The sequence below is a fragment of the Pezoporus flaviventris genome, unplaced genomic scaffold (genome assembly GCF_033815535.1).
Source record: "Pezoporus flaviventris isolate CSIRO_AGI_PZ_B2104156 unplaced genomic scaffold, CSIRO_AGI_Pfla_v1 ptg000037l, whole genome shotgun sequence".
Classification (NCBI taxonomy): domain Eukaryota; kingdom Metazoa; phylum Chordata; class Aves; order Psittaciformes; family Psittacidae; genus Pezoporus; species Pezoporus flaviventris.
The window spans coordinates 2,598,717-2,621,072 of record NW_026892585.1 but is presented as its reverse complement, the minus strand read 5'-3'; the positions used below and the strand labels follow the sequence as shown (position 1 = coordinate 2,621,072).

General features: G+C 40.7%; 1 protein-coding gene across 7 annotated transcripts in view; it reads left to right on the top strand.

Annotated features, from left to right (window-relative positions):
* TRAK1 (trafficking kinesin protein 1) overlaps window positions 1-22,356 on the top strand; it is a 128,181-nt gene that overhangs the window by 99,618 nt on the left and 6,207 nt on the right. For 4 of the 7 annotated variants that reach the window (XM_061464473.1, XM_061464475.1, XM_061464474.1 and 1 more), the window contains 10 exons: window positions 1,027-1,127; window positions 1,944-2,052; window positions 3,512-3,590; window positions 4,024-4,154; window positions 4,702-4,776; window positions 6,000-6,137; window positions 7,427-7,503; window positions 8,733-8,969; window positions 9,944-10,260; window positions 14,394-14,723. In XM_061464473.1, coding sequence (XP_061320457.1) covers window positions 1,027-1,127; window positions 1,944-2,052; window positions 3,512-3,590; window positions 4,024-4,154; window positions 4,702-4,776; window positions 6,000-6,137; window positions 7,427-7,503; window positions 8,733-8,969; window positions 9,944-10,260; window positions 14,394-14,723 — 1,594 coding nt within the window. The remainder of the gene's footprint in view (window positions 1-1,026; window positions 1,128-1,943; window positions 2,053-3,511; window positions 3,591-4,023; window positions 4,155-4,701; window positions 4,777-5,999; window positions 6,138-7,426; window positions 7,504-8,732; window positions 8,970-9,943; window positions 10,261-14,393; window positions 14,724-22,356) is intronic. The other 3 variants (XM_061464470.1, XM_061464476.1, XM_061464477.1) reach the window with 1 other exon arrangement.

Below are 22,356 nucleotides of genomic sequence, written 5' to 3'. Positions count from 1 at the left end.
GACAGGCAGAGACAGCAAGGCTTTTTCAGCCTGGAGAGGAGAAGGCTCCGGGTAGACCTTAGAGCAGCTTCCAATGGCTAAAGGGGCTACAAGAAACCTGGAGAGGGGCTTTGGACAAGGGCCTGTTGGGACAGGACAGGGGGAATGGCTTGAACCTGCCAGAGGGGAGACTGAGATGAGCTCTTAGGCAGAAGCCCTCCCCTGTGAGTGTGCTGAGGCGCTGGCACAGAGTGCCCAGGGAAGCTGTGGCTGCCCCATCCCTGGCAGTGTTCAAGGCCAGGTTGGACACAGCGGCTCTAGTGGAAGGTGTCCCTGCCCATGGCAGGGGCCTGGAACTGGATGACCTTTAGGGTCTCTTCCAGCACAAACCCTTCTGTGATTTTACTTTGCTAGACTCATGTTTTGGAATCGTTCACAGCCATAACTACACCTGGAAACTGACTTCAGCCTCAAGCCTTGCAGCAGCCTCAGAATGCCAGCCTGCCCCTGTGTAGTGATGTTCTGCCGCCCAGCAGGCAATTGAATACCAAATGTAGCGTTACTAAAAAACATTTCAGTAATTTTGTCTAAAGTCTCTTGGAGAGGAAGAAATGTCTATATCTGAGGTCTGCAAGGTCTGTAACCAAGCCAGAAGGTGACAGTCATCACATAAAATGGGTTGATTGTGCCACATTAGTTTCTTGCAGTATCATCACAACATATCTGTTTCTGTGGATATGAACCTAGACTAATGCAGTAGTGAATCAGGTTTGCTCATTGTAAAGGAGGTAAAAGAGAAGCATGCCTAACTGCAAAGGATAATTATGTTCTTTTGAACTTCCAAAAAAAAGGACATTCAATGGCTAATTTCAAAGGTGCATTTTTCCTTCTTTCAAAGAAATCAAGGAGTTGTTTCTGGTCTGTTCCAGTCTTGGCCTCTTGATTATGATGCTTGGAGGAGGAATAGCTAGCTAGTTCGTAGGGGGTTTAGTTAAGAATGTGCCTAGAAAATCCATTTACTGATCTGCAAGCTCTTTCTTCCTGCAGGTTTCTCAGTTGCGGCATGAGCTCTGCATGAAGGATGAACTGCTCCAGTTCTACACCAGTGCTGCTGAAGAAAGCGAGCCAGAGTCCGTCTGTTCCACCCCGTAAGTTAACTAATCTACAGTGTTGAACCTTTCCCTGGCAATGAGCATGGGCCATTTGGACAGCTTAATAGCTTTGAAAAACAGTCAAATGATCCCTGTATCAGCTAGAATGAAACATGGGACTGTGGACTTGGTGTATGGCACCAGCTGGAGGGATTTGCATGGGACCAGCTGGCTCTCCAGGTGCCAACACAAGTTGGAAGGGGAGAGTACACAGGGAGGCTGCTGACACAGCACTGTAACTTCCACAGGAACTAGGTCATTGTGGTGGTGAGGCAGACAGGTCCCAAAGGTATGTTACGCCACATACCTTTGCACTCTGTGCTAGAACGTTCTACGTGCGTGACCTTTGTGCTTGAAGGGCCTGAAGGCACCATGGAAATATTGCTAGCAGAGGGAAGGGGATATAAAGCATAGCTTAAAGCTTGGGTTCCAGGCAATTAGCTGGCTGAATAGCATCACAGGCTTTGAAAGACTCTCTGCCCTCGCTTGCAGAGTTATTGCTGCAATCTGGTGAAGCATGTGCAGCATTTATCAGGAAGCTATTGGGTTGCTCCCTGTGGTAAGGTGGTTTCCCTTCTCATAGCCCTGGCTGAGTAACTTTTCCATAGGAAATATGTGGAATAGTAAATAAATGTTAAAAACATTCCCTTTTAAAAATCACTGCAAATACATGGATGCCTAAACATCCTGGCATGAATAAGCTGCATTTCATGTGGCTCTGGCTCGGTTTGAGGCCTTTGTTAAGTGTGTTCTTCTGTGGGATTGGCCTTAATGCAGGTTAAAAGGAGTTAAAACTGTTGTTTTCATTACAAGGCTGAAGAGGAATGAATCTTCCTCCTCCGTCCAGAACTACTTTCATTTGGATTCTCTTCAAAAGAAACTCAAGGACCTTGAAGAGGAGAATGTTGTGCTTAGATCTGAGGTGAAATTACTCCCTTTGTGTTTTGCTTAATACACTTGTTAATTTAAATGTCTGAACACAGGTACTAAGAAGTGTGGATTAAAAGTTGAGAGTCTAAGAATGTGTCATTCCACATGTGACAGATCTCTTTGTAGTTGTTTAGTCACTGTCCTTTATCTGTCTAAATGAAGGAAGGGTTGAAGCATGGAAGCTACATGAAGCTACATGCAGAGCAGTTTCCTTGCCAAAAGGAGCATGCAGGAGCATGTTAGGTTTTGGAGTCCAGCACTGCACTTTGAAACAGGTCTTAAAGAGCTGACCTGATAGATACGGGTGACTTTAGCTGCAGATCTGAAGTTGGCAGGCTGGCATGGTCTCTCTGGTACAAATCCAGTGTTTGGCAAAGTAAAAATTGCTAGCTGAAATTTGCATTAAATAGCTTCAATTTGTGTTTCAAGGCTGTTGTTAATATTTGAAGTTGAATGTGGTTTTCTTGCCTTTTATTTCTGATAATAACTCTTGTTTCACAGACAACACAGTTTTTAAAAGCTGATTTCCTGTCCACTGTCAGAAATAACATTTCATAATTGAACACTTTACGAATAATCTTATTTTCAATGCAACTTTTAAGCTTTGGGAGCACGTTACCATTTTGCAAACATGTAGGAGTCTGCAGCAAAAGAAATATGGAGGTATCAGAAGAATAATGAAGGCAGAGTTAGAACTGAGAGAGCTGCTGCATCAGGAGCCGATATTAGAAGCCCACATAGCTCTTGCTTCTACTCCAGGGAGATGCAATCTGTGCCAGTAAAGCACAGGATGAAGCCAAATCTGAACCCTCTGAGCTACACAGTCCTCTACAGATGCAGCCTGGGGGTGTCTGTGCATGCCCTTAGCAATGGGAATAGATTATAGTCCTACTGAGGTGGTGCCAGACAGAACCAGCTGGGTGCAGCCATACTCCTCTTGGCACTCCTAGAGTTGGAGCAGAAAAGACAACCCAGGGAGGGAGGCAGCACTAAGGTTTTATGTGGGATAGATGGTTACAGTGCCAGAACTTCTCAAATACTGAGTTATTTTTAAATACCTGTGTGTTTAATTTAGTTATTTAAACCAAGTATTTGAATAGTTTGTGATGCCACCTAGCTGTGTTCAGGTGACCAGATCAAGCCCTGCATACAACTTTTTGGTACGTTCAGGTGTTTCGTTTTTAGTACAAAATGCACAAGTGACATCTAGTGGGGTATGATGGTAATGAGGCAGGATTTTCCATACAGTAATGTCTCTACTTGAATGTTCACCTGGCCCCTTGTTCCAGAACATGAGGGAGGGCAGTCAGGCAAAACCTGCAGTTTCTCACTGTCTTCCTGGAGGAGTAATCAGACAAGTTTGTATTTCTGAAGTAGATGGAAATGCAGCAGCAGACTGGCAACCAACAAACGTGCTAGTGTCACATATTTGATGTGGCTTTCTTGAATAGGCTTGTCAGCTGAAGACTGAAACAATCACTTATGAAGAGAAAGAACAACAGCTTGTCAATGACTGTGTGAAAGAGCTAAGTATGTCCTTGTTTCTTTTCACTTCTCATTTGAGATCAGGGTTAAAAAGGGGGGGGGAACGGGACACACCAACCAAAAAGGAAACCACGAGTCGGATCAGTCAGTCATGGTTTTGCTGTGGTACTTATTTTCCTTATATAAAGGCAAGGAGGAAGTTTTTGGCTGAAATTTCACAGCAGAAAATCCTGATTGTAAGCTATATCTTTTGCAGTTGCAAAATAGTTTTGCACTGATAGTGTTAATTGAAAGTATGATCTCCTTTGCAGCATGAGCACTTCATGTCTTTCTGTTTTCATGTCCTACTTGTTGTCTTTCAAGTATACCTTGCTGTGTACTGGGGCAGGATTCTGCTGAATGGTGGGACGTTCCAAAGAACATCTTTCTGCTTACTTTTCTGCTTTTGTGATGTTAACTGTAATCACTTGTCTTAAAGGAGATGCAAACATCCAGATTGCCAATATCTCCGAAGAGTTAGCAAAGAAAACAGAAGATGCTGCTCGGCAGCAAGAAGAAATCACCCACCTTCTCTCTCAGATAGTCGATCTGCAGAAAAAGGCAAAAGCTGTAAGGAATCCAGTTGCAAGACTACTGCTGTGATTTGCTGCTGTCGTAGCTGAAAGACAGTTTACTATCCTCTGTATACTAGAGCCTAAAGGAAATTTTCCACCCTCCTTATCTGGGTGACTTTGTTTGGTGTTTAATATCTAGCATACTTGACTAGGAAAGCATCAGTTCATTAAGATTCATATATGATATATCAAATAAAATTGTTAAATGTATTTTAAATGTTAGATGTGTGATCCTGCACTGAACTTAATGACTTTGGTAAGATAAGAACATTAGTGCATGTATTTCAGTGGGCGCATCCTTGTTTGTTTTGGATTCATTTGAGGTTCATTTAGCAGGGCACAGACTGCTGCATGTTCTCCTGCTAACATTTTAAATGTTTTTAAACTAACGTGTGGACTAATACAGCTGCAGGGGTGGTCTTAAGACAAGTTAGAATTTTCCTACCTAAGCTACCTTACTTTTCCTACTTAACCTGTAGTATAGAATACAAACGTGATCACAGGACAAAACATCACAGTGTTTCTACCATTTTTTGGCATAGTGTGCAGTTGAAAATGAGGAACTTGTCCAGCATTTGGGAGCTGCTAAAGATGCCCAGAGACAGCTCACAGCAGAGGTGAGTGCATTACTTACTATTACAGTAATTTAGCAGTAGGGCAGTGGCTGTTCACTTTAGTGCAAGAGTTTTAGTCTAAGCTGGATGAGAAGTATTAAATTATTTTGCCTCTGTATATGGAATGAAGGAACATTTATGTTCCTGGTAGAGTTCAAAACTTTTTCCTTCCTGTTCTCTGCTTCAGTTGATGTTTGATAATTGGGGGCTTGTGGGCTACATAGGAACCGCTCTAGAGGCTGACTTCTCTAGGCCTGTAGTTTACGCCTATGTTGAAGTGAGATATCATGAATGAGCTCATTCATACTGTATTTGTTCAGTTAATAAGCTAAAGGTGGTCCAGAATTGCTGGCTGTTTTCTGGGTGCTATATTCACATGAACAAAATGGACAAAAATAGAACGAATAAAGCTTGATCCCTTTAGGAAGTGTCTTCTACTTGGACTACTTGGTGTTGCAGGTGGAAATGCCCATAGAAGCTTTTTCTGCTGATGGGCCTTTTGTATCTGTGGTGCTCTACAAAGATTGAGCTCATGATTCTCCATCCCCTTCTTAGGAAGGACATTAACAGGATCTCTGTTTCCAAGCCAAGTAGCTTATTTTTAAGAAACTTGTGGAAATGTGGTATTTCAGGCTTCTGCCCCTTTGCCAGACTTGGTTGAAATGGCTGATGAACTCAAAACCTATGAGGGGACACAGACATCTGAAGACAGAGTGATTCCTTAAGATGTGTTTCCTGAGAAAGTTAAGCTAAAATTAAGGCATAGTCTTAGGTTGTGTACATATATATGTATATATATAAGTTTGTCTTGGTTTTAAAATTCCCAAGCTGTTTGGATCAATGTGTAATGTCTTGTCCTTTCCCATGCTGTTTGCCACTGTGGTGGTCATGGCAGCAATTAGGTACTATACCTGATCAGACTAAGGATGCTTTCAGCTCTGTGTCTTCTTGGCAGTGGCTTCATGTAGATACTTAGGGTAGGAAATGGAGCAAGCAGTTCCTTCCTGCAGCATGGTCATGTGTCATCATGTGTGTGCATTCCCCCCTCCCCTGCCCTTTCCATTAATGATTTTCAGTGGTATTCACTTGTTGGAGTTCTCTTCTTTTGAAGTGGAGTATTGTTCCCTCCACCATTACTATCTTTTACCAGTGTCAAAAGAATTTGCAGGCTTTTTCTGATGACAGTGCAGCCCATAAGGTCTTGGACTGATTTGTATGCATTACAGTTGCGAGAGCTGGAAGACAAGTATGCAGAGTGCATGGAAATGCTTCATGAGGCTCAAGAAGAGCTGAAAAACCTTAGGAACAAGACCATGCCAAACGCTGTATCACGTCGGTACCACTCTCTCGGTCTCTTCCCTATGGTAAGCACATCTAAAGAAAAAACCTGGCCTTCTTCTAGTCACTTATGATACACATTCTAGTTCTTAAATACTTGAATAGGTTGCACATATATTCTTGATTTAGGGTCACTATAAATTCATTAAAAGAATATTAGTTGCTAATATGTATTGTAGCAACATCAGTTACAGCAGTGTGACTGGTGTTACCAACTTGGTTCACCTGGTTTCACTTGATTATGACATTATGACATCCCAGTGACATTAAAAGCATGGGGAATATGCAGTGCCCTCAAACAAAGGAACAAAAAAGAGTGAATAAGAATGTGTAGGTAAGCTCAGTGCCTGGCTCTGCTTGCCTGTGTATCTCTACAATAATTTCTTTACTTCTGAGAGTACTGACATCAGTGAAGCTTCTTTTGAGTTACATTAATGTAATCAAGCAGTAGAAGCTGGCACTCGTGGTCTTTAGCCATGTCTCATCTTACTGCTGAGGAGCAGCACAGATTAGATTTGTGCTCACAAGAACTGAATTGTCAGCGAAGGGTGAGCTTGCTTTTTGTGTTCCCTTCTGAGGCTGAGCACAGGCCAGGTTGAAGTACAGACATTTAATAATGCAAGTAGCACTTGCACAAATACAGTTGAAAGCAGTAAAAGGTTTGCTTGTTCTGAGATAGGTTTGTGGTTTTTTGTATAAAAATTCTTTTCAAATACTGAATCATGGCATCAAAGATGGTTTAGATTTGTGAATATTTGTCACTTAAATCTTGCACTTGACTACATTTAGGCAGTAAAACATACTGATCAGTAGCAAAAATAGATAGCCTGTCACCTTTAACCCTTTTGGGGGAAGTATGGAATGCTTTATGCTAAGAACATCGTCTTTTTTGTGGGTTGGATGGATAATGTTGTGAAAGGGAAAACTATTTTCTGTTTAATTGAAATGAAAACTAATTCAGCAAAACTTTATACATGCAAGATGGATGTTGCTGAGTAGGGAATTCAGGGTGGGAAGTTGGGGCATCTGAATTCTGTTGTTGCTGTGATGTGTTTTTAGGGTTTTTGACAATGTTAGATGGTTTTGGACGGTAACTGCTGTAGCAGTGTGAAGATAAGCTGCAATTTCCCAGTGATTTAGATACACCCATTAGTTTCCAGCTTTCCAGTCGATTTTCATTTTTAAATGTTGCTTTTTTTTCAGCAATGATACCTTATTAGTTGCTAATTATTTTTATAAGTAATTTATTATTTTCTGCAATGACAACCTATGAATACTCTGATGTTTGTTTCTCTTTTGTGCTTGTTTTTAACAGGATTCTTTGGCAGCAGAGATAGAAGGGTCAATGAGGAAAGAACTGCATTTAGATGAACCCGACTCTCCTGACTTTGCGTACGGCTGGAAAGAACTGGTTCCTTATTGACTGATTATATCTGAAGATAATTATTATTTGTTGAGAGAGGAAAAGGCAGGAAATAGTTGAGCTAGGGATTTAGAAAGAAATCCTTCTGGTAGAGTGTGATTGATAGAAAGCAAAATAAATTGTCTGGTTATTGGGGTGGTTATATTTTCTGCTAAAGCTACCAAAAGAAAATGCCTGTATATTATATATAGAGAGAGTTTTGCTTTGTCTTATTATGTTTTTCTCCTCATTTTTGTGTGCTGAGAATGATAAAAGGTTGGTTTTCTTGTGTGGTTTCTTCAGTTAATGATTAGGGGATGCATTCATTTCCTCAGGTTCTCTCTTCAGGTTTTATAACAGAAGTTACCAGGTAATTATTGATCTGATCCAGTTTTTGTAGGGAGAACGCCAGTGCAGAAAGGGATTCAGAGTGGTTGGTACTTGGTTGGTACCCTGGCAGTATTACCTCTAAGCTGGAAGGGGTGTGCTGTTCTTGTGCTCAGCAACGGTTGAATTGTAAAACAAAGCAGCAGTGGCACTTCTGTAGCATGATGTAGGGCAAGATTGTTTTATCAAGCAATTTCTGCTGAAGTGTCATCTGATCTTAGTCTTGAAGCAGAGGAACACTGTCACGATATCAGGACAACGGTTATAAGGAATGAACTGCAGAAGTGGGTCAGAAATTAGTTTTCCAGCCTTGGCAGCCTCTCTGTAGATTCCTGGCCTATTATAAGGGGGTTGGAAACTGGTTTCAAAAAGGAAAGGTACAAGACTTGCTAGCATAGAGGTACTCAGTAGAGTAAATTCAGGTTCTCTTTTAAAATAGATTAGCCAGTTCATAGTTAAGAATTGAATGGAGAACAATTTTGTTGTTTAAAAACTTATTTTCACGCAATGGCTTGAAGGTGTTTGTAGCTGGTGTACGGAAATGCCCTTTCACTTAATTTTTGTTAATATTTGAGCATACTTGAGAATTATGCACATAATTCTCAAATATTTTGTCTAAAATAATCTAGGATAATGGAAGTATTTTGTTGATGGATTGAATGTGATGAGCAGACGGGAGCCTTGTGCATACTACTTTACAGAAGCTATAGAGACAGGGTAGCTGTTGGAGGTGTGAATAGGAAGGGTCATTAACAAGCTGTTACCTGTTCCTCTATTCCTTCTTAAGATAAGAAGGCACTGTGTGAACATTAACTGTGTCTGTGTCTTACAGTCATCAGAAGCGCGTCTTCGAGACAGTGAGAAATGTCAACCAAGTTGTCAAGCAGAGATCCATGACTCCATCACCAATGAATATCCCAGGCTCTAACCAATCCTCTGCTATGAACTCAGTCATGTCTAGCTGCGTCAGCACTCCACGTTCCAGTTTCTATGGGGGAGACATCTCTAACATTACAATAGACAACAAGACCAATAGCATCATCTTAGAGACGGAATCCTCTGACAACGGGTCAGTACTGTAGCACTGTTTCTAACATAAAGGCAAAGTGTTTCTGTTTTCCTCTTTTTGTCTTACGTGTGCAGTTAACACAGTGACATACATCTTCAGAAGTTATTTTGTGCTTATAGTTCTTGAGCACTCAAGTTTATTTAGAAAGGAAAGCTTTTTGAAAGTACTGTGTATCAGTGTCTGCAGCTCGTACCTGTTCTGAGCTGCAGCATCCCCAGATGATGTAAAACTACCCTTTGTCTTCGGAGCTGTGGGTCAACACTTACACCAAATTAGATTTGCACCATTTTACATTAATGCCAGCAAGTTCTGATCTAAGTTGCAGCTGCTGCTAACTCTTTTGATCCTAAAATTAAATTGATAAATAGTATGCATGTATAGGTTACCACATATGACAACTTGTGAATGAAACCAATCAGAACTTTGCACTTTAGCTACTTGTTCCTTCTCTCAGTACAGCTCCAAACAACGCTGCATGTATTTTCCAGTAAAAACTACCTAATAGCTCAAAACAATGAATATTGTTCATATGTGTGAACATAATGAACATATATGTTCATTTATATATGTCAGCATAATATACTCATGTGACTTGTAGTGGTATTCTTGCAGTGTTGGCCGTGTAAAATACGTCCTGCTTACTTGATTTTGTGTAACCATAACACACACAACAAGTAGACATCTCTACTTCAGAGCTTCCTCAACAGAGGTGAAAGTGCAGCTTTTCCAACCAGGAGTTTCCAGGCAGGAGCTAGGATTCAAACTGGGTTTAGTATGAAAGAGAGAATTTATTGGTGTTTGCCTTTCAGCTCTCTGGACAAGTAGCAAGTTCCCAGACATAGTAATTTAAAGGTATTGGTGAATGTCTCAAAATTGTCATATGGAAGTTTTAAGCATCTCAAAGTATTTATTTCTCTCCCTCCCCTCCTCTTTTTTTTGGGGGGGGTGTGTGTTTGCCCCCTGTTACCTTTTAGAAATGAAGACAGGATGAAGAAACCTGGAACTCCAGGGACTCCAGGCTCCAGTGACCTAGAGACTGCCCTTCGTAGGCTGTCCCTCAGGAGGGAGAATTACCTCTCGGAGAGGAAGTTCTTCGAAGAAGAGCAGGAAAGGAAGCTGCGGGAACTGGCAGAAAAGGGTGAACTCCATAGTGGTTCCATTACCCCCACAGAGAGCATCATGTCGCTGGGAACTCACTCGAGGTTTTCCGAATTCACTGGATATTCAGGAATGTCTATCAGCACTCGCTCCTACCTGCCAGAAAAGCTTCAGATTGTGAAACCACTAGAAGGTGATAACAAAGGGCCTCGGCCTTTATCTGTTGTTCTTAGTGACTCTTTGTGGTCTCTTATCCATCACCAGAAAGCAGGACATCTTTGCAATACGTATTCTTTTTACTTTAGAGACAGTACTCCACGCTGCTGGTTTGAAATCTTTTAACTACTGTGTTTTTCCACAAGCCTTAAAATTAGGAAACAATTCCAGCCAAGACAGTAGAATAAATGTTGCAGGCCACACATGCAGTGCAGCTTTACACCTGACCTAAATCTTAATGTTGCTGTTTCATACTTAGGAAAGGAAGTTGTTGAGTATTTGAAATCTTAGCAGTAGAAATATTTGTTCATCAAATCTCAGTTCTGCAAGTAAGTGTCTGGAAGTACCTTTACCTACTTCAAATAGTCCAGTTTGTGCAGTAAAACTGTTTGTGTGATTCAGAATTTACCTCTGGACTTTAACTGGCAATTTGAGTGGCCATACATGAGTCTCTATGGCTTTGAGTTTCATGTGTGAAATAAGTTTGGGGTTTTTAAAGTCAAATTTCCCCCATATATTGTCTCAGAAAAAGGCAAGATATAGGTAGGTGGTAGGGCAAGAGCTTTATTTCAAAGTGCATTTCTGTAGTCCATCTTACAAAATTGACCCAGCACATTTAATATAGTCTGCCTGGCTTTTCAGTTGTTTCAGGTTGTTGCTGGATGTTAGCTGAGTGAAATCCTTCAGGTTTTAAACTAAATGCAGCTGTTTTCATATAGTACTTTACAGATTTGGTATTTACGTGATTTAGCTTTGGTTTCTCCCTCTCTTTTCCTTTAACAGAACTCTTGTGTTACATGAGATTGTCTGCTTATTTTAACTGCAGAAGTTCCTTTTGTTCATCTTTTGAGAACAAATTTATTTCATTTATAAGGAGCATTTAGCATGGCACATACTCAGAAGCAAAAAGAACCCTTCTTGTGTTCTCAAGTGATGTGCTGTATCTCCATATTCAAATGAAACCATAGGCGCAGTGCACAAGTCCGTACTGTTTAGCAGATTTTTGTAGTTTGTTTTCCTGACTGCTTTTTAAATGGTCATAAAAGTTCTTGTACCACATGAGAGAAGGAATAATCCAGCTTTGTTTCAGTTACTGGTTGCTACCACTGTAATAGATTTCTGTCACCATCCCATTATATCTGCTTTTTTCTTCCAATAAACTCTTGAAGTCATTATCATCTTTCTGTCTGTCTGGGGCTTTTTTTTCCTGGTTTTGTTCATTCTCATTGGGTCATTTTTGTCCTTCAAATTATCACACCTTTTAAAGTACTTCTCCTGGTTAGCTTTAGATCTCATTTGCAGTGTATTTGTGTCTGCCTGTTTCATAAGTGTAGTGTTTGTTACCCTTTACTAAATACATGTTTAGAATTCTGTTCCTCATTTCAGCTTAGTTTTATTCCTGAGTATTTTTCATGAGGTTTTTTTCAACGTCATGAATACTTTCAGCCTACTGGGGCAAAATCCTCTGCTGTAGCTGCAGACTGTAATCAGTACCTGTGCCTTTTTTATTTCCCTTTTCCTAAGGGTGCTTATGCCCTAAAGTGGAAGAAATAAAAATCACTTCTATAATAAATTTCCAGTTAATAGCTTCTAATCCTTTAAAGCAATCTTTGAAATCCCACAGTAAAATAAACAGGGTGACAGCAGCAATAAGAAATGAATCTTCTTTTGCACCTTTAAAAATACCTCAAATCACGTACTTTCTTTTAGTCAAATAGTGACTGCTGGATGTGGTTTGGTTTAGTTACAGTCTAGTGGATTTTTTTATTTGGCTTGGTTTTAAACTGTGCAGCTGCAGCCATAAGCACAAAATAGCACTCCCTGTGTCCTGTAGAGCTAGAACCTTGAACTGATTGTCTTTACCCACTTCATTGCAGTTGGGGCAGCAACGCATCACAGATTCTAGGCTTCCTCTGACCCCTGCAGTGTACATGTGATCATGCAGGTATCGGGAGTAGAACCCCAAATTTCATTTACTGTGTTCATATGCTTATTTTGCTTTTGTATTTCTTCTTGCTTAGGCTTGGCAGGCCCACTGTTGCACACTCAGGAGAACATAATGTATAAAACTGTCTAGCAGGAGCCTGGGACAGAATATTGGCCAAGGTGTTGCATTCCCCTCTTCATTTGACTTTTGCTTGCTTTGAACTTTCGTTTGGGTTTGGGTTTTTTCATAATCACGAGGGAGCTGACAGCTGTTGCACTGATTTCTGCAATGTTAATTTTCTGTATGGCAATCTTAAATCTTCCTTCCACACGTTTTTATGAGATCAAGATTAAACTCGGGTACCCTCCTTTTTGTGATGAAACTCAGGCCACTTTGATTTCCAGTTTGCAGAAGAAACTAAGAACATGTAATGTCAGTAGAACTCTAAATGCAGGTATTCTGGTGAATATCTTTCCATGGGGAAGATTTAATATGTTTTCAATTAAATGCTTGTACACTGCAGAGATTTTTCTGAGTATCAGTTTTGATGAGCTTTAAGGTGAAAAAGATTACATCCGCAGAAGCTTGCCTGTAGAAATGAATCAGCAGCAGGATACATGCATGCATCACACAAAGAGATTTTGATCTCTGTTGTTCTTTAATTGTTGAGAGTATTGTCATACAGCAAAACACAACTTCTTGCTTAAGGCTTGCCAATATCTGGCACTTCTCCACATTTTGGAATGTTTTACAGGTATAGAATCAAAAACTTCAACCTCTGTGGCAGTTCAGAAATAAATACAAGTTATGGGGATGTCTCTTCCCTACAGTTATTTATTTTGGGGTTGTAATGGCCTCTACTTCTTGAGCCTCAAGTGTGACAATCCTCCTTAGTCTCTCAAAACTTCCTATAGAAGGAGAGGGGTAGGATAGGGTCAGTATTCAAGCTGATAGAGCAGATCATTTATTCTGAGCTAAAACCTGCAGGTTTGAAAAAGTGATATGTGCTTAATTAAAATGCTACTCACTGATCCAAATCATTCAAAAGACTCTTTTTTCCCTGTTCACTCCCCACTTCTAATAAGCTTCCTGTTCTGCAATATATTGATTATGAAATGACTTTTTCTCCTTCCATGGGGTTCCCTAGTTATTACAGTGGTTTAGATTTTTACATATACCATGCAACAAGGTCAACTTTCTTGGTCTTTGAATATTGGTGAGACCTTTGTGTGCCACCTTCTGCTTTGGGGAGAGGGGACAAGAACAACATAACAAAAACTGCTCTGATTTGAGCTGGTAGAAGTGAAATAAAGGTGTTTTCTTTGTTCCATAGGACCAGAGATGTGTAGTTTTAAGTCACACAGTAGTGACTAGTGGGCACATAGGATGATGTAGGCCCTTGTGAGCAGTGTCCTAGTTTCAGTGGGCCCATCTTTAATAAGGGAAATTTAATCTGATATATTGCTGTTTCTGACTCATTGTCTCCTATTGAATGCTGAATATTGAATGCTTTTCCCTGTGAAATGCACTTCCTTCCTCCAAACATTGTTCTGCCAAGGATGAAGCTGCAGGTATGGTAGTATTTAGTTATATGGTAGTTGAGTTCTTGTACCACAGGGGCTTGGCTAGAGATAGACTTGATGTATAGGTCAGAGGTATCTGCTTACATGTGCCTGAAGTTTATGTGTCTTTCTAACATAGGAAGCTGAAATTGCTGTGCAATCCTATGTGACTGCTGTCCTGTTAGACACCAGTAGTAAATTTGGGCATGTTTTCAGCATCTTGCTTAGTGTGGGAATATGTGGTATATGTTCCTCTTAGAGCTTTCTGTGATGGTGTTCAGATCAACTGTTAAAGTCTTTCTGCTCATGCTTACCCCCATGAATTTAGGGGGATGAGAATATTGATGGGGAGAGGATGTACATAAGTATGCCACATTTTACCACCAGTCTTTGCCTATATAAGTGCCGATGCAATCAGTTTATTTAATGTGAAAGTGCTGAAGAGCAAATGAAACAGTTTTGCATTTCAGCACGTCTTCCTAAGTATTCAAGCCAGAAACACTAAAGGTTTGGAGCTCCCAGTCCTTTGGTCTTCTGGATGAGCAAAGTGGGGTTTTCTGCCTTTTAGGTCCTGGATTGATGGCTGATTTATTTTGGTTGTCTGTCTTGTTCCATTTCAAGGTTCTGCCACTTTGCACCACTGGCAGCAGCTGGCTCAGCCTCATCTGGGCGGCATCCTGGACCCGAGGCCTGGGGTTGTCACTAAGGGCTTCAGGACCTTGGACCTGGACCTGGATGAAGTGTACTGCCTTAATGACTATGAGGAAGATGAGACAGGTGACATTTCTTACAAGGGCCTAACTACCTCGACGCCAGTTCAGCACACAGAGACCTCAGGTGAGAGGTCACAAGCACAAGTGACTGTTTCAGACAACAAGAATAACCCCCGCCAATCTCAGGCTTTCACAGAGGAGATGCAGGAGTCCACGGCTGACGATGATGAGGGGTCTGGTGAGGGAAACTCATTAAGTCCAGTAAAACTGACATCTTTACAGGATATGGATTTCTGGGCCATTCTCACATCTGTCCAGAACAGCATCCATAGTGTTGCTTTGTGTGTAGCATCTGCACGTTAATGTGTGCAGAACATAACCATTCTAACATCATTGGCTCAAAAATCCTTTCTTTAATAATCTTTTAATTTGACTTTTTAGGTTTTGGTTTGGTTTGTTTTGTTTTGTTTTTTTTTCAGTTAACAGCATCTGTGGTTGATGTTTTACTCTATTTTGATAAGAGAAGGCTGCTAAAAGGAAGTGGTTTGTTCACAATGCTTTGTTTGGCACTTATGTAACTTTTATATGTATTTAGTGCACTCTTTTCAGTGTATATAATGCATAGATTTTATGTATTTTGTAGGCTTATAGTGCAGAGATTCTTCTGAGTGTTCATAAGACGTGATGCTATGCTTTAGATTTTTGTACTTTGGGAAAAACCAAAGACTAAATGATGACAAAAGGTTCATCTAGGTTGCCTATGCTGAAACAAATGGAAGTGCCTTGAAAAATCAAGCAAAGAAATAGAATCACAGAATGGTTTGGGTTGGCAAGGACCTTAAAGCTCATCCAGTTCCACCCCCTGCCACAGGCAGGGACACCTCACACCAGACCAGGTTGCTCCAAGCCCCTGTGTCCAACCTGGCCTTGAACACTGCCAGGGATGGGGCAGCCACAGCTTCTCTGAGCACCCTGTGCCAGCACCTCAGCACCCTCACAGGGAAGAACTTGTGCCTAAGAGCTCATCTCAGTCTCCCCTGTTTAAGTTTAAACCCAAGTGCAAGTTCAGTTCAGTTACCTCAGATACAGTGACCTGTTCTTAAATTCCCTTTGAGATAAATAGTTCAAAGGATATTTTTATGCAGACATTTGGGAAATGTCATTTTCCTTCATTCCCTCTCCACCACACTGTTAAATTCTTCCTATTTATACCGTATGAAGACTTAAACGTTTTTAAGTGACACATGAGTTATTTGATTCTCTGAACTGACATTTGCAGTCTACAATTGCACAAGGTTATAGATTCTTAGACTATAGATGTAGCTGGAGTTTGTGGGGTTTTAGTCACTGTTTTGGGGTTTTTTTGTTCTGTTCTAATGATCTATATAGGAGTTTTAGTCTTTGTTAAGATTTGCTACTTATAAAGGGTTATATTTAGTCCAGAATAAAAAACCTACCAGAACTCCTTTTTCTTCAGACTTTTTGTTTCTGTATAACTGCTTTCAATGAAGACACTTCCTTCCCCCCCTTTCTGGAAGAAATAACTTAGTATTTAGCTGGTCTTTAGAAGATCAGATTGTCTCAGGGCTAGACAATAATAATTCTCTTACTTTCATGAAATGCGGAGTGTCCTCAACTCTTGCTGAAATGGCAGATCAGTGCTCTCAACTACTGAATATAAACTACTTTTTTCTGTCACTTGTGTTAACATGAAGCTTAAAGGAATCTTAAGAGCACTGAGTCCAATATTTATTTAACACTGAAAATCCACCACTAAACCACGTCCGTAAGCACCACATCTTCTAAATACCTCCAGGGATGGTGACTCAACCGCTTCCCTGGGCAGCCTGTTCCAGTGCTTGAACTTTCAAACACTCCAACTTACCCTTACATTGGCCAAAGTTTTATTTATTCTATGAGATCTATTGCCCAGGAATAATGATTATCCTATTTTTATATATTAATACGGAAATAAATGATGCCTCTGCAGGAGGTGTGTGCAGGTTGGGATATTATCCGTGTTTTTATGATCTTGAAGAGTCTGAATAACAACAGCTAGGAAAGCTGAAGATTTAGGAAACATGGACAAATAATCAAAGACTACAGAATAAAAGGTTCAACAAAAGATGTGGTTCATTTTAAAATGCATTGCTGCAGAGAGGAGGGGAATAAGCAGTTCTTCATGCACTCAGGTTACAATAATTCTGCAAAAGCAGCTGTTTGGATTACAATTCAGGTGAAGAATTCTCTAATTGTACAAATACTCAACACAGGAACATAGAAAATTTGGAAACTTACAGGCATGGACTATACATAGACAAGGATATAGATGCAGCTCCGTTCTTTGGAGTGTTTTAAGAATGTATGAGCAAAACGTCTGTGGGTAATGATTTGGAAGAGTTTTTTCTTTGGAGTAGAAAATTAAATGTAGTCCTGTGCTGTGATTAGAAGGACTAGTATTAGACTGGCAAGAAAGACTAGTATTTCCCTCCATTTTCTTTCTCCCATTACAGTTTGAATGCAGGTCATTTATTAACAGGATATTCCCTGCTTACTGGTGATTTTGCCTGGGATAACTCTAGTTATCTCACACAAGGTTTTTAAGCATATTCCCTACATAATAAATTGGCAATGTAGGTAAAATTATGAGATTTCTCATTTCATCTTGTATTGTTTGCTGAGGAATTTGAATATATTACAGAAATGGATAAACGGGTCGAAATTAGTAACTTTGTGTCGAATGAACAAAATGCACCGAAAATTCGCTCTTCATCCTTCCTTCAAATTGCCCAGCTGCTTAGGATTTAGGAGTATCCCTGAGCCACCCCATCCCTGGTGGTTGCATTGCTCCAGTAAAGCCAAGGCACAGCTGCATCGGCTTGTTGAAGCCATTTGCCAGGTGTTATATAAGGAAAAGATAATTGTGGATGCTTTCAGACTAGGCACTAACGTGGCAGAGCTTTTTAGGATCCACTAAAGAATACCCTTTGGGGGCAGAGATGTGTGTTTAGCTTACGAATTTCTTTTGTGTTTCACTACTGTGCAGCCATTGCTCCTGTTGAACAAGCATTATTTCTGCCTCTCCTTGATTTCTCTGTAAGAAATGCCTTGCAGGTAGGGGTGTGTGTGGCCTTCTGGTTCCTTAGAGCACTGTCACAAGCACAAGGTTACGACCTCATTGCTTCCGTGATTCCAGAGGAGATGCCAGTTGGCAACGTACAGAATAAGCTCTGTGAATGTGGAAGCAACTCAAGGGAAGGAGAGAAATATCTTGGAAGCCATCTTTAGTGCTTGTGCTTGTAATCCAGGAGAGCTCCATTGTGGAAAAACCTAGTTCAAGAAGTTTGTAAAACCCAGCAAGTATCTCCCTACGGTTGCTATTGGAAGACCACAGAATATGCCAGTCTGGAGCTGCAGGTCTTCTAACCTGAAAACAAAATGCCTTTGGAAATACAGTGCCTACAAGGACCATTTCCAGGAGGTGTAAATTAACTTAGTCTTTCGGGCAGGTGTCTGCTTCATTCCATATGTATGCTTTGAGGTTTGTATCTTACCATTTCTGCTCTGGAGATGAGGTGTTCTCTGGCAGAGTACTATGAAGTCCTATTCTTAATGTCATTTTGTGGGCATGCAGAGTACATGAGGCCAAGAGAAGTCAACATTTGAACATCCAGGAAAGCAAAGATTGCTGGTAGTGCCCAAAGCGTCTCGTGGCCGAAATAAATGCATTCAGAACACATTATCAGTTGCTTCTTGTTGAGTGATGGATGGAGTCAGAAGTCATTCCAAATGATCCTTGAATTTTCTTGTCTCTGTGTTGAAACCCGTAGTTTCCACTGGTATATAAAATAACTTCTTCACCGTAGATGCAGATTATATCCCAATTATGGCACTGAGCATTTCAGAAGTTAACACGTGTGTACTTTATGACCTGCACTTAGTCTCTCACTGCTACATACTGTGTGTGGGCTGGAGTAACTTTATGGAAGATTGTAAATTCTGGAATCACAGTTTTAGGCTAATATCCAGGAATTAGACTGAAATTTGTGTATTACTTGTGTAGACTGTCAACACAACTGAAATGGTAAAGAAGTTGTAGGGCACCAGTCATGTTAATACCACCTAGGACGAGTCACTTTTGCAGAACAAGGGTTTTGTAACCTCAGTATTTTTTGATTTTATGATTTGAAAGAAAATGTTGTATATTATAAAAGACAGTCTGTTTGGGGGAGGGGTTGTTTGGGGGGTGTTTGGTTTGGGTTTTTTTGGGTTTTTTGTTCTTTTTTTTTTTTAATTCATTGCCTTTTAGTTTCCCTTCACCAAAAAAGAAAGCACCCAACCAAAAACGATCTGTTCAGGGCACTTAATAACATTGTGAATGTGCTCACTCTGAAGTTGGAAGGGCTACACTTGGTTCAGCATGTGCTTAATTGCAGGCTGGCTTTGGGTGCATGAAACTGGTCTTTCAGTACTTGTGTTTGTTGGTTCCACTGATGGATTGCTTTGAACAGACACGTGCACAGCATTACCAGGTCAGCCCTCTTGTGCTTCATGTTTAGACCTTAACCATGACATGGAGATCTTTCCAGATAGGTGCCTAAGCTCCCAAAACTACATAATGAATGTCTTATGTTTGAGTTGCTTTTAGCAGGATTGCTATACGTGCTTTTAAGAGGTTGCCATTGTACAGAAAAGCAATGACTCTTGTAACTCAGAGCTCAGGTTTTGATGCATATTTAAATATATTTTATTTTCAAATAGCATGACTATTTCACATTAATTCTTTAAGAAAAGTCTGTCAGCAGTTTCTGTATGGGCTTTTAGAGTGCTGCAGTTTTAATCTGGGGACCCTGGGCTGCATCAGCTCGTGTTGAAGCCACATTGAATACTTTGAAGTCTTTTTACATCTGTGCTCCATGGTTTTAAACATATGAAAGGGAGACAGTCACCAGAGGAAAGCTAAGAAAATCCTACTTCAGCATTCCATGTATGCTCTCTGTAGCAATGGGTATCAGAACTCTCACCTCTGCTCACCCAGAGGGGATGAACTCTGCTAAATGTAGAGTAGCTGTCTTGTCCTGTGGAACCTAATGGGGTTCTGTAACCTAGTCTTCAGGAACTTCACCTTGCCCAAGAATGGAGTTAGTGACATAGACTGGCAAAAGGCGATTCCATAGCTTGCATTCCAGATGATCACAGTGGAGAAAGAAAGTGCCTCTTAATGGTTATCCTCTGCCAAAGCAGGCAGAGGGGGTCTTGTTTCTGTTCAGCAATAAACTAAACTTCTAATGCTTTATATACCACCTATTGCTCTAAGGACTCTCCCAGCCTTATTGTCATTCTATCCCTGCCTTGCCAGCCAGTGCTGAAGAGATGCCCAGATGCCACTGGGAACCAGGTTTTCTCCTCTTCTTAAAACATGCCAAAGAAATGATGAGCAGAGTGGCTTGTTTCAGAGCTGGGCTGAAACGTTACCTTTGTGCCAGTCTGGATCGAGTCAGACTCTGAAGATTTCCGATTTTTTGTTTGAAAGTTCATTTTTGAATAAATTTGTATTTGCCACAATAGGTGTTTATATAAAACACAAAGATTTACTGACCGCTCTGTGCTCTGCTTCCTCACTATCCATCTGGCATCACAGCAAATTTGAGCTTGGAACCAATGGTGTGAAAGGTAATGGTGTTTTGGCATAGCTACCTCTTCCACATCTTCCTCAGACTCTGTCTTGATGCCTTTTTGTGGCCACTAGTTTGCTTCCTGTAACTTTATACCTTCCTCTGCGCCAGTTGGTTGAAAACCCAGAAAAAAGTGGCCTTTTGAGGGTTCCCTGGGCCTGTGATCATGTCCTAACCACCTCTGTTCTGCTGTTTGCACCAAGCAGAATGGCCCGTAAGCTCGTGAGTACTGCAGCTGGACCCGAGTTTTACGTAGCTCTGTAGCTTTGTGTTTGAGTGGGGAAAGCTCTGTTTTCCCAGAAGATGGAGCTCTCTGCCTTCAGTTTGCCTGGTACCTGCTTGGTCCTGTAGTATTTTAAACGATGTTGTTACAGCAGTGTGTGTGCTTACAGGGCAGAGTCTCTTCCAGCTGTAATGCTTCACATTTTCCCCCAGATGCCTACAAATTGTTTGGGAAAATAAGGTAAAAAATCATTCATGACTGAGAGACAAAACATGGTCCAGCAGCAATCGAAGCTTTAGCTTGAATTGTATTTAGGAGAAAAAGGCACCAGCGGTTTAACTTGTGATTTCATGATGGATGGAATTAACCGATGTTTCTGTAAAGTTTGTTAAGCACTGAATTATGTACAGATTTTTTCACACAGCTGCAAAGCCTCGTTGTTAATCTACCACTGCTTTGAAAAAGAATAAAACATTATAAAACATTTGGTTTCAGACAGTCACTTGAAGCAGATTATTTATGTTTAAAAGAATACTTTGCCATGTGTACGTGTGATGATAGTCTCTTACTATAACCTCATGTATCACTTCCTCACAACCAACTCAGGAGATGGCCATTCTTATGTGAATTACTAGGTTAGGAATGAATCATTTTGTTTCTGTTTTACAAGCTTTGTTCATTTACAGCCACAGATTCTCATTCACTCTCTTTGTGTTGTGTCCAAAGGATGGAAAATGCTACAGCAATGTGATACACCCCATTGTTGACTGATGGAGGATGAAGCTGGTACAGGACTTTTTAGTGGTATTTGAGGGTGGAATACATCATTGGAAATGGATGATTTTTTTAATAGCTTTGATTTATTTCCTTATATTACAATCAGTGATTTCTCTACTTTTAGCAGCCTTCTCCTATCGCTGACTCATTAAGAGCAATGAGTCTTGGTTTTGCTAACGCAGCTGTGTATTTTCAATGTGCCTGTTTCCAGCCTGGGGGGATTCCCAATGGATATCACAAATGGGGAAAATGCACTTACTGTGTTCCAGCTGTGTGCTTTGGGTTGAGCTTGCAGTCTTAAACCAGCATTGCTTTATTCTGTTCTCTATTCATCATCCAGGGATAATTGCTTCGTTTCTACCTGATTTATGTTGAAGTCCTTTGTTTTCTCCAATTAACCAATTCTTTCATGTCCAGCTATTTGAGCTCTTTCTCCAGATTTTAACTCTCTACAATATGGAGAGAATCATGATTGCTAGGCTGTGCTCCCTTGTAATAGCTTTTATAGTGCTCACACTAACCTCTAAAGCAACTGGATTCCTGAAGCAGCATAATTACCATCTCTGGAGGTGAAGTAGAGCTTGTTATTATGTCATGCTGTGCTAGCATTTGAGTGTGTTAACCTAACACTCCAGTAGGCTTTTAGAAATACCCTTCTTTAATGTACAGCAGTACGTTCCAGTGCTAAATAGCCTCACATTTTATGCTTAGCCACCTCTGCTTCCACTGTTCACACTCCCCATGCTCTCCCTTCACACACTGCTTAGATGTTCTCTTAAAGGAGTACCTAGTTGCACACGCTGTTTTGGAGCTGTGATACTTTCTATATGAAAAAGGGAACACAGCCACAATTAAGACTTGCTCTGCTTCTGCTAAAGCATCTCTGGAAGTTCAGGGTGGTGTCTGGTCCAGTTGGTCGGTCTGTCTGTCCTTTGCAATGTGTTGAATAGTTGCGTACTGTGATTATTAAAATGGGGCTTAATCAGGGAATGGCACAGAGGGCTGGGTAGGATGGAGAGGGAGGGAGCTGCACACGGGTTTTAACTGTGCATGTCTTTTGACCACTGCTGAGTTTGGTTCCTAAGTAAGAGAACCTATGCAATCATGATGTCTTGGATGGAATATTTAACTCTGGGTGGTTTTCAACCAGCTTTTCAGATGCATGGCTCTTAAATTTTGTAGCAATTCTGCAATAA